At 42.3% G+C, this 11,637-nt stretch overlaps 1 protein-coding gene across 1 annotated transcript; it reads left to right on the top strand.

The window, feature by feature from the left end:
* The first annotated feature begins 7,556 nt into the window (after positions 1–7,556).
* Positions 7,557–11,126, top strand: LOC139534584 (G-protein coupled receptor 26-like). The gene is made up of 3 exons (XM_071333824.1): positions 7,557–8,335; positions 8,534–8,647; positions 10,489–11,126. Exons 1-3 carry the CDS (start codon positions 7,668–7,670, stop codon positions 10,724–10,726), a joined length of 1,020 nt encoding a protein of 339 aa, XP_071189925.1. The 5' UTR covers positions 7,557–7,667; the 3' UTR covers positions 10,727–11,126.
* The last annotated feature ends 511 nt before the right edge of the window (positions 11,127–11,637 follow it).

The following is an 11,637-nucleotide window of genomic DNA, read 5'->3' as shown; positions in this document are numbered from 1 at the left end:
AAGAGGGTTGCCAGGTGAACAAAGCAATGGTTTGACAGGGCTTTGGCCACCTGTGGTTGACCAAACCGTTCAATCAGCAAGGAGTTGAGTGAGGCTGTAGTCATGCATGTAACTTACAAAAAACTAATTGGGTTATTAGAGAAAATCGTACCTTAGTAGAGGCTAGTGATGGTACCGTTTAATTAGAGAACTGTTATGAAGCGATGAAGTGATTCAAATATGATGTGTAATGTTTAGATAAAAGGCGTGGTTATAGGCCTTCAGGCTTGTGCATACAAACAAACTTCTCTACCTACGCCACTTGTCATACATACAGTATATTCTTAGTGCCACAGAATACTGTCAAAAAAGTTCCCCTGTTGCTTAGATACAGTAAAGATTAACACACATTGCTTCAATTTCACCATCTCAAGATTATGAGGGGTGAGCTGGTGACATAGGAATTTGAGACAACAGAGATACCTAAGAGAGGTCTCAAAATCTGTCTCAGTGAGAATAACAAGACCATAAAAGATATTTAGATCGACATCAAAACACAAATTCTTCTCTGACTCCCGTGTTGCCATGGGAACATGACTCATCAAAACAACTCACACAGCTTACCTGTAGCAGCTGGAGGCGACTCATGAGAGCTATTTTCACACTGCTTTGTCTGCCAGGACACTGTTAGGCAGTACTAAGCTTTGATTTTCAATAACATTTCACACCAGATGTCTCATAAAACACAGAAGAGACACTCACTCCAAAACTACTGGCTGGAGTGGAGGTTATATGGCTGTTAAGAATATTATTCTGTCAGCTGAGGTACTGTTCTGTTCTATGATTGTTTAGACTAGTTAGGACAGTTTGGAGTAAAATAATGATACGAAGTACTCTCAAAGGTGAGAAGCAACAGTCAAGGAGTGTGAACATGTAATGAATATGACAGGATTTCTCACTCCACATATCAGAGAGCCAATGCTGTTACACAAAATATCTATCTGTCTGAACATTCCACATGGTTGTGCCCTGTTGAATGTGGCCCAGATCAAAGTCCAATTTTGGGGTGGAATTCCCCTTTAAATATAGAACGCAAGGACTTCATTATTTTTAACGGATTGTTGTTTTCCAGTCTTTCTTCAAGTCTTTGTTATGCCATTTGCCTCTTTCAAGGTAGCTATTTAAAATGACAACCCGGTGTCTTGTTCACAGTCAACTGACAAATAAACAAAGGTTAAATAAAGTGTCACACATCTATGTATAGGCAGTTAAATGTCAGTATGCTAGACTTGGAAGCTATTATGAGTTTATTGTTCTAGTGTCTGGGGTTTCAGGTATGTTGTCATACACTGCTCTGTAAGGTAGATATACTATAGGCAGGCCTCCCTGGCTGCTATTTCCTGTAAACAATACACAGAGCTGCCAATAAACATCAGCCTACCCCAGAGCCATATATTTATATGCTAAATAAATACCTATACAGCCAAGAGTGTGCAAAGCTGTCACCAAGGCAAAGGGTGGCTACTTTGAAGAATCTAAAATATATTTTGATTTGTTTAACACTTTTTTGGTTACTACATGATTCCAGATGTGTTATTTCATAGTTTTGATGTCTTCCCTATTATTCTACAATGTGGAAAATAATAAAAATAAAGAAAAACCTTGGAATGAGTAGATGTGACAACTTTTGACTGGTACTGTACATTTTATGTAAATATATGGCTCTGGCCTAGCCTGTCTATAGCTGCACTCCCATTGGCTACGTTTCTATTACTTTCCATTCAGGTTTGAATGGCATAAGATATACTGTATGTTAAATCAGTGCTTTAGGAGGATGTTGATTGTATGTCAAAACATGACATTTTGTTGACTTCCTATAAGTGTATGGCATGCATCCTAACATCAATGTCTAGTATTGAGCGGTCTTTCCAATGCGGACTCTGACAACATTGATGAAAAACTGAGTGATTGGATGATTCCATAATAATCAAGTGAAGTATGACCTTCATTCGCAGAACTATAGGCCTACTTTCAAAGTGTCTCAAAGATCAGATGTTATGGTGTCATGTCCCTTGAGGGTGTGGAAAAAATGACAGGCATTAGGGTTAAATTACCTTATAACTTTATATCCCTAGCCCTCAGTAATACTTCCTCAGGCGGACTTCTGACCCTTTTGATTGACTATATTATAAAATAAGCAGGGCCTCATCTTAGTTTATAGATGTGTGCCCTGAATGGTCCGATAAGACCTTAGACATATATTGGATTCACCTACTGTGCCCTCTGTAATTATTTGGACACTTTTATTATTTGGCTCTATTCTCCAAAAGTTTGGATGTGAAATCAAACAATGACTTTGAGGTTAAAGTGCAGACTGAGCTTTAATTTGAGGGTGTTTTCATCCATATTGGGAAAACCGATTAGAACTTACAGAACTTTTTGTACATAGTCACCCCATTTTAGGGTGCCAAAAGTATTTGGACAAATTCACTTTTTTGTGTACCCGGTACGGTTGAAAATGCCCTCAAATTAAAGTTGCCAGTCTGCACTTTAACCTCATAGTCATTATTTGATTTCAAATCCAAACTTTGAGTATAGAGCCAAAATAAGAAAATATGCTTAACTGTTCCAATAATTACAATGTATTTCTAACTGTTTTATAATGTTTTTCAAACATTTATTATTTTATTTAATCTTTATTTAACTAGGCAAGTCAGTTAAGAACAAATTCTTATTTACAATGACGGCCTACACCGGCCAAACCCGGGAGACGATGGGCCAATTGTGCGCTGCCCTATGGAACTCCCAATCACGGCCAGTTGTGATACAGCCTGGATGTAGAAACGTGTCATTGCCACTAGGAACAGACAGGGGTAAGGCATGTCACTTTTCTAACAGGCTCTAAAGTGTACTCTGCTGTAAGGGGATGCTCATGCCAACTACACTTGTAAGTTGTATCTATCTACATAGAGGCAGCTTTTCTTGGAATACATTTTTTGTATACTGTTGATTCTGTAGGTTTTCTCGGAAGCCTGCTGTTCTATAGGGGACTTCCCAAGATACCTTTTCCTTGACCCTAAAAGGGTTATTCAGCTGTTCCATAGGATAACCCTCTGAAGAACCCTTTTTGGTTCCTGGTAGAACCCTTTTGGTTCAGGTAAAAACCTTTTGAGTTCCATGTAGAACCCTTTACACAAAGGGTTCTACATGGAACCCAAAAGAGTTCTACCTGGAACCAAAAAGGGTTCTATCTGGAACCACAAAGGGTTCTTCAGAGGGTTATCCTATGGGACAGTTGAATAACCCTTTTGGAACCCTTTTTTATAAGAGTGTACTTTCATGTACTTCACAAAAGGCTTCTATGTTAAGGTTGCTACAGTATAGGTACACACCAAATGACATCCCAGTTACATTGTCAGCCTTCGGGGAATAACGGGGAAATAACGCCACTTCTTTTGGTCATCTGAAGCACTTTAGTTACTCTACTAAGGTGCCATGTCTGTTGGTTTGTGTGAAGCTCAACCATGGTTACAAAACAGCTAAAGTACATTGTCTCACCTGAATGGAAAGAAAGCCTGAACACCATGATGCACATTGCAAGCAATATAGAAGTGCAAACTCAATGCATTGTATTGTCTGACAGACACCTCTTCATTTCTGAGATCCATTTTTAGTTGGTGCCAACTGTGTGAATCCACCTGCTTGCTTAGCGGACATTACACATCCACTATTGTAAGTGGGGTGATGTCAACCCACTGGAGGCAACCTGCCTAAATGACTACAGACCCGTAGCACTCACGTCCGTAGCCATGAAGTGCTTTGAAAGGCTGGTAATGGCTCACATCAACACCATTATCTCAGAAACCCTAGACCCACTTCAATTTGCATACCGCCCAAACAGATCCACAGATGATGCAATCTCTATTGCACTCCACACTGCCCTTTCCCACCTGGACAAAAGGAACACCTATGTGAGAATGCTGTTCATTGACTACAGCTCAGCGTTCAACACCATAGTACCCTCAAAGCTCATCACCAAGCTAAGGATCCTGGGACAACAAACTAGATTGGTCCAAACACACCAAGACAGTCGTGAAGAGGGCACAACAAAGCCTATTCCCCCTCAGGAAACCTCCCTCTACAACTGGATCCTGGACTTCCTGACGGGCCGCCCCCAGGTGGTGAGGGTAGGTAGCAACACATCTGCCACGCTGATCCTCAACACTGGAGCTCCCCAGGGGTGCGTGCTCAGTCCACTCCTGTACTCCCTGTTCACCCATGACTGCATGGCCAGGCACGACTCCAACACCATCATTAAGTTTGCTGACGACACAACAGTGGTAGGCCTGATCACCGACAACGACGAGACAGCCTATAGGGAGGAGGTCAGAGACCTGGCCGGGTGGTGCCAGAATAACAACCTATCCCTCAACGTAACCAAGACTAAGGAGATGATTGTGGACTACAGGAAAAGGACCACCGAGCACGTCCCCATTCTCATCGACGGGGCTGTAGTGGAGCAGGTTGAGAGCTTCAAATTCCTTGGTGTCCACATCAACAACAAACTAGATTGGTCCAAACACACCAAGACAGTCGTGAAGAGGGCACAACAAAGCCTATTCCCCCTCAGGAAACAAAAAATATTTGGCATGGGTCCTGAGATCGTCAAAAGTTGCAACATCGAGAGCATCCTGACCGGTTGCATCACTGCCTGGTATGGCAATTGCTCGGCCTCTGACCGCAAGGTACTTCAGAGGGTAGTGCGTACGGCCCAGTACATCACTGGGGCAAAGCTGCCTGCCATCCAGGACCTCTACACCAGAGGAAGGCCCTAAAAATTGTCAAAGACCCCAGCCACCCCAGTCATAGACTGTTCTCTCTACTACGGCATGGCAAGCGGTACCGGAGTGCCAAGTCTAGGACAAAAAGGCTTCTCAACAGTTTTTACCTCCAAGCCATAAGACTCCTGACAGGTAACCAAATGGTCACCCGGACTATTTGCATTGTGTGCCCCCCCCCAACCCCTCTTTTACAATGCTGCTACTCTCTGTTTATCTTATATGCATAGCCACTTTAACTATACATTCATGTACATACTACCTAAATTGGCCCGACCAACCAGTGCTCCCGCACATTGGCTAACCAGGCTATCTGCATTGTGTCCCACCACCCGCCAACCCCTCTTTTTATGCTTCTGCTACTCTCTGTTCATCATATATGCATAGTCACTTTAACGATACCTACATGTACATACTACCTTAATAAGCCTGACTAACAGGTGTCTGTATATAGCCTTGCTACTCTTTTTTTCAAATGTATTTTTACTGTTGTTTAATTTCTTTACTTACCTACACACACACACACACATACCTTTTTCCCCCGCACCATTGGTTAGAGGCTGTAAGTAAGCATTTCACTGTAAGGTCTACACCTGTTGTATTCGGCGCACGTGACAAATACACTTTGATTTGATTTGATTTGAGACAGACGTCAATTCCACATCTATTCCACATTGGTTCAGCGTAATTTCATTGAAATGGGATGGAAACAGCATTGATTTAACCAGTGTGTGCCCAGTGGGAAGTGTGCAATCCCCATTAGACTAGCCTGTCATACATGTACCGTCTTTTATGGATTTATGCACTTTCACTCTTCAGTAAGTCCTCATAGATCCTGTGAACAAAGAAAGACCATCAATCAATTTGCAGAGCCCTCCTTTAACGAGGTCACCGTCAGTGTAAACTCAGAGCTGTTATTACTTCAGACCTGTTGTCTTTAAATAGCAGGGCTAACAAATCCAACTACGTGAACTGTGCAATACCACACACACACACAGGACCCTTCAAATTGTGTCTCGTTACTGCTATTGAGGAGTTATGTGAGCTATAGTACCTTTACCTCACCGGGGCTGGTGATATTACTAGTCTACAGTAACTAGCAGACTGGTTCAGAACTGGAAATGTTCAAGATTCAAGATTGAATACTTCATTGCCATACCAACTGAAGTGGTTGGGAATTTGACATAGTGCAGCTCATAAAAACCGATACAAAAGATTCATATTCATTTGCAGAGCCTATACATACAATAGCGACAGTACATGGTATTGCATACTGTATTTTATATTTTAACAGTACATTTACCATATTATTGATTGTAATGATAAGAGCCAGATGGACTCTGTGGGGGCTGGATTTGATTACGCCTTGTGGAATAATAACAAAAATGAAAAATACATTTGGACTAGCGAAAACCATAGCTATAAGAGACTGTCTGACCTTTATTGGACCCCATTGGCTGATGACTCATATCAGTCTGTTGTCCATTACAGTGCTGCTATTCTGGCTTTTGGAGTTCGGTAATATCAAAGCTGTTAAACTTCACTTTATGTTTGATAAAATATACTGTATTTACATCATTGAGGCTGCCGATAAGGCTTATAGTAGTAAGGTTGCACGTCATCATCATCATCATCAGGATGGGTTTTTCAGATCCCCATAGAACATTTACTTCATGAGCATCAGTGATGAGTTAATTAGTCTCTGGCATGTAAATTATGCTAGTAGGCTGCTAGGGATGTGCTCTACTTTCCCTCCAGATGAGGTAACAGTCATCATTTTTATGGTAGGCCTCTCTTTGACATGCCCATCTCCAGTGAAATATTACATCATATTATAATGAAGGAATCTAACTATTGTGGCTGCATGGTTTTAAGCAATGAAGTCATGTGCCTTCTCTTCCAACCATTAATTCCTAATAGGCCATTATTGGTGATATGCATTTTTTTTTACTACTAAACACGTGAGACATATTTCAGTTGTAACACCCTTACAACAATTGTTCAGGGTTAATGAATAATCCATGGAGGTGAAACATATATTAGCCTGTTACCTTACGCGCCCCTCCAATGTGCACAGGGTGCCCTTTGGCCACGGGAGACGCACCAAATTATTGGATATCCCTCATGTAGGCCTATCATTGCGTCATGTGTCGCTTCGCCACTATCGACTTGGGAAAGTGTCATCAACAGATACGGATGAAGGGAAGTTGTTTCTGTGAATTAAACATAATCATTATATCTGTGTTCTGATGTGTATGATCTCACAAACACACTAGCAAATGACTAAAATAACGAATGAATCAATGGAGGAACCAAAATAACTTCCCAATGTTGTAAAACTCCATGGATGACGTCCTATTTTTCCTCACGTGATAGCTAATTGTAATATTAACATTCAAACGAATTTGCACTAAACAGGGCAGGCTCCAAACAGTCATCTTGTTTAGTACGCATGTTCTGCGCACAAAGGCAGTGGCGTGCGTCGCAGTCCCACTGTTTTCATGCTGAGGTAGTCGTAGAAGGGAGCGGAGATACGAAACATTTGCCCATGTGTTACCCAAACGCTCATTTACACATGCCATCAAATTCTGTTACAAATACTTGTGTGGTGTGGGAGTAGACAACTCCATTCCGTTAAAGAAACGAAATGGTCTGGCGCTCGAGGGGCGCGCGCGGTCTCCTCACTTCAGCACTCTGGACAGCGCTCCACCAACTTGGAGACGGCGAAACTTGGAGTTAAATTCTAGAATGAGGACCTTGGAGATAAACGACGGTGGAATCATGGTGGATATTAAGTGTATATTATCTACAGGTGCATGCAAAACGCAAGTGGACTTTTTCAAGTGAGACATGGACTTTGCGGAAATTATCTTCACGTTGTTCATTGTTGTGGTCGCAATTGTCTCGTTGTTGTCGAACTTGCTGGTGCTGCTATGTTTTGTCCAGAGCACCGAGATCCGCCGACAGGTACCGGGTATATTCATCATGAACCTGTCTTTTTGCAACATACTTATCACCCTTTTAAACATGCCATCGACATTGGTGGGGATTGTCAGAAACCACCAGCCTTTTGGGGATTGCCTTTGCCATACAGTGAGCTTTCTGGAGACCTTTTTGACTGCGAACACCATGTTGAGTATGGCAGCACTCAGTATAGACCGGTGGATAGCAGTGGTGTTCCCCTTGAGTTACTCCAGTAAAATGCGCTACAAGGACGCAGTGATCATGATGTGCTACTCGTGGCTCCACTCCCTCACGTTTTCCCTCATCGCCCTCCTGTTCTCCTGGGTTGACTATAGCCACATTTACGCCTCGTGCACGTTGCATTTGAGCGAGGAGAGCGACAGGATCAAGTTTACAATTTTCACCGTCGTTTTCCACGCCAGTAGTTTCCTGCTCTCCCTGCTGATCCTGTGCTTCACCTATCTGAAGGTGCTAAAAGTTGCACGCTTTCACTGCAAGAGGATTGACGTTATAACCATGCAGACGCTGTTCTTGCTGGTGGATATTCACCCATCGTACGTATGCTCCTTTACTTAAGGTGTGCGATCCATAGCCGTTACAATGGGCAATGTTAGTTTTACAGTAGGCTATAGGTTATAGATTCAAACCTGGGGAAACATGCTTACTGTAGGTGTTCATTTAAAAAATAAATAAATGTAGAATGTTTTGTCATTTATTCTGCTGGACTAATATCAGTTAATTCCTATTTTCAGTGTGAAACAAAGGTGTCTGGTAGAACAAAAGAGAAGGAAACAGAGAGCCACCAAGAAAATCAGCATTTTCATTGGGTCATTCATCATCTGTTTTGCTCCCTATGTTATTACGAGGTAAGTGGGTTTCCAGTCAACTGGGATACAGGCAGCTGAAAAAACAGGAGTTTCATGCACCTACCTTAAACACATTATTAAATGGGTTATTATAGAGGTTATGAGATTAACACATCCCCAGGTGAACACACTTTGATAATAAAACTGGGTTTATGAACAGTAAAGATATAGGCTATCATCGAAGGGTTTACTCTGTTTAATAACTTTGCCACCCAGCAAAATAACAGAAAAATGATCAACAAAATTCAGTTGAAAGGTGAGGCAGGTCTCATGTAAGGTTGAGCAATGCACAAATAAAGCTTTAATTCAATTTCACCCAATGAGTTTTTGTTGTTGCGCGTTCATGATCTCCATCTGCATCTGATACATCCTTCATTAAACCATCAATTATCTGTCGTCATGTCATTTCACGGGACCACCATGAGATGACAGTTAGCACACAGAGGCATTCATTTCCACCAACACACAGCATGACCTAGAGCAGCTGATTTAAATAACCAATTCGTCATCAAGCTTTGATTATTTGAATCAGCTGTGTTGTCATGGAGCAAAAACCGAGTTTGGAAAAGCTTGGCCTAGAGGGAATATAGTATTGTAGTTTACATTTGACATTTCAGTTATTTAGCAGACTCTCTTATGCAGAGCGACTTACAGGAGCAATTAGGGTTAAGTGCCTAGCTCAAGGGCACATTGACAGATTTCTCCTAGTCAGCTTGGGGATTCAAATCAGCAGCCCCCCCCCCCCCCCCCCACACACACACATATTGCAAGCAAAACAGTTTAGTGGCACCCCTCTTGATAATGGAGATAATTTAGTTTAGTTTAGAGTTCATTTTGTGCAATTCTACACATTTTGCCATGGGCTGTAGAGAAAATTTTGCTATTTTAAAGCAAGTTTGCTGCAATTCTGCACATTTTGCCTTGAGGGGAGAGGAAAATTAGCTGTTTTACAGCTAATTTCCTGCAATTCTACACATTTTGCTATGGGGTGGAAATAAATGTTTGCAGTTTTAATGAGAATGACTAACAAAATCAAATGGGGGACCTCGGCCAGTAATTTGATAACACGTTTAGATAGCTGGCCACTAAACTAACTTAGCAATCAAACAAATGTTAGCTGACATGGGCTAATTGACTGACTGTCAGTGACTGACATAACAAGAGTAAAACTGCTGATGCACAACCAAATTTAGAAATTGCACCTCATGTATTCTACTATTCTGAGTTTGGGAAATTGATCGGAGGGCTTTCAAAAGGGGGGGCCGCCAGTTGCCCATCCCTGGTGTAGATAGTGTGTGGGTGTGGGGCTGAAAGGTGGGGTCTAGAGGGGGTTGGGGGTGGAATAACAAAACAAATGATGGAGAACAAATATAAGAGTAATTGGCATGACCTTTCACCCTCTGTACACCCTCTGGAAATAGTCAGAATGACCTGAAGAAGGGAAAATAAAGGATAAATCCTGGAAATAAGCAGCTTTCACTCAACTGCTTCATTGGCATTCCTGCATATACCTATGGGCAAGAATATTGTAGCAATGTTTAGTTTATACATATTTATTTTGAAGAAATATGTTCATACATTATTATTTCCTAACGTATAAGGCTTGTTGCCAAAGCTGTTTTTCTGGCCCATCCGTAAATCCAAATGTATTCTAATCTACCTTGTAACCTTAGAGCCTCATGGCATTTAATAGAATACCAACTGAATTATCACCAAACACTCTCAAAAGCAAACAGAACAACTGCCTGCAAGATAAATACCATGCTTTGAATATTGGATAACTTTTGCCCTTTCTAAAAGGCTATTTGCGAACTCTAACTTGACCTCTGCCTTCTCCTCAGGTTGACCGAGCTGCTTCCCTTTGTGGGCATCAACCGCCACTGGGGAATTGTCAGTAAGTGCCTGACATACAGCAAAGCGGCGTCTGACCCCTTTGCCTACTCCCTCCTGCGTCTACAGTACAAGAAGGTCCTGGTTACCGTCGTCAACCGGTTGCTGCGCCGTGACCTGTACCCCTCATCTGGCCACAACAGCTCTCTGGACACGGAGAACGACTACTCTCTCCAGAGGATCAGTTAATGTCACCATTATGGACATAACAAATATACCACAGACAGACAGACCCAAAATAAAGATTTCCTCATGGAAAGAGGGAGGGAGGTGAGAGAGAGAAGGAAGAGCGCAAGAGAGAGAGATGAGAGCAAAGGGGATTGTAGGAAATAGGAGAGAGCGAGAGAGAGAGGGAGGGAGGTTGTGGGAGGGGAAGAGGTGGATAGAAGGAGACAGCAGGAAAACAGGCGGGGTAGACGGAGGAAGAGAGGGCAAGACGGATAGACTGCACAGAGAATGATCGCGTTCAGGGACGTTTGCTCCAGACGATATTGGTAAACAAGGGAGTCTGATGATCCATGATTCACTGGCAGAGACACACACACACACACACACACACACACACACACACACACACACACACACACACACACACACACACACACACACACACACACACACACACACACACACACACACACACACACACACACACACACACACACACACACACACACACGCCCAGAGCCAGAATCAAATGAATCAATGTTATTGAATCAGCCAGGGGTTCGGTCGATTCATAAAGGGAGGGATCACTCCACTAGAGTCTGAATGCTAGTGGGCTCTTATAACATAATAACCTCTTTATAAAGGAGATGTCATAGCCACATTTACAGACCTTTTGACACCCATATAGAATATAGGAACGTGCTATTAAGGTTATTAATCTCTCGTGGACAGATGCACGTAACATAAATGGTAGTAGAAGCTGTTGACAGACTGTGGGATGCCATGACTAACGAGGAACTTTGTTCCGGTACACTGATTTTTCATCACTGACCACTTGGACAAATCACGATTTTGCAGGTGCTCGCATCGTTCGAATTTCGGAAGGGGACATTTTGGGCCACAGACTTGCCCGTAACTGGCTGAGAGTTTTC

This window comes from Salvelinus alpinus, chromosome 11, assembly GCF_045679555.1.
Source record: "Salvelinus alpinus chromosome 11, SLU_Salpinus.1, whole genome shotgun sequence".
NCBI lineage: Eukaryota > Metazoa > Chordata > Actinopteri > Salmoniformes > Salmonidae > Salvelinus > Salvelinus alpinus.
This window is presented reverse-complemented; position numbering and strand designations above follow the sequence as displayed.

Bases quoted from the DNA above. Each gene is read 5' to 3' on its own strand.
- LOC139534584 (XM_071333824.1), top strand. From the start codon at position 7,668: ATGGACTTTGCGGAAATTATCTTCACGTTGTTCATTGTTGTGGTCGCA. The intron at 8,336-8,533 runs GTACGTATGCTC...TCCTATTTTCAG, and splicing joins CTGGTGGATATTCACCCATC to TGTGAAACAAAGGTGTCTGG. The intron at 8,648-10,488 runs GTAAGTGGGTTT...CCTTCTCCTCAG, and splicing joins GCTCCCTATGTTATTACGAG to GTTGACCGAGCTGCTTCCCT.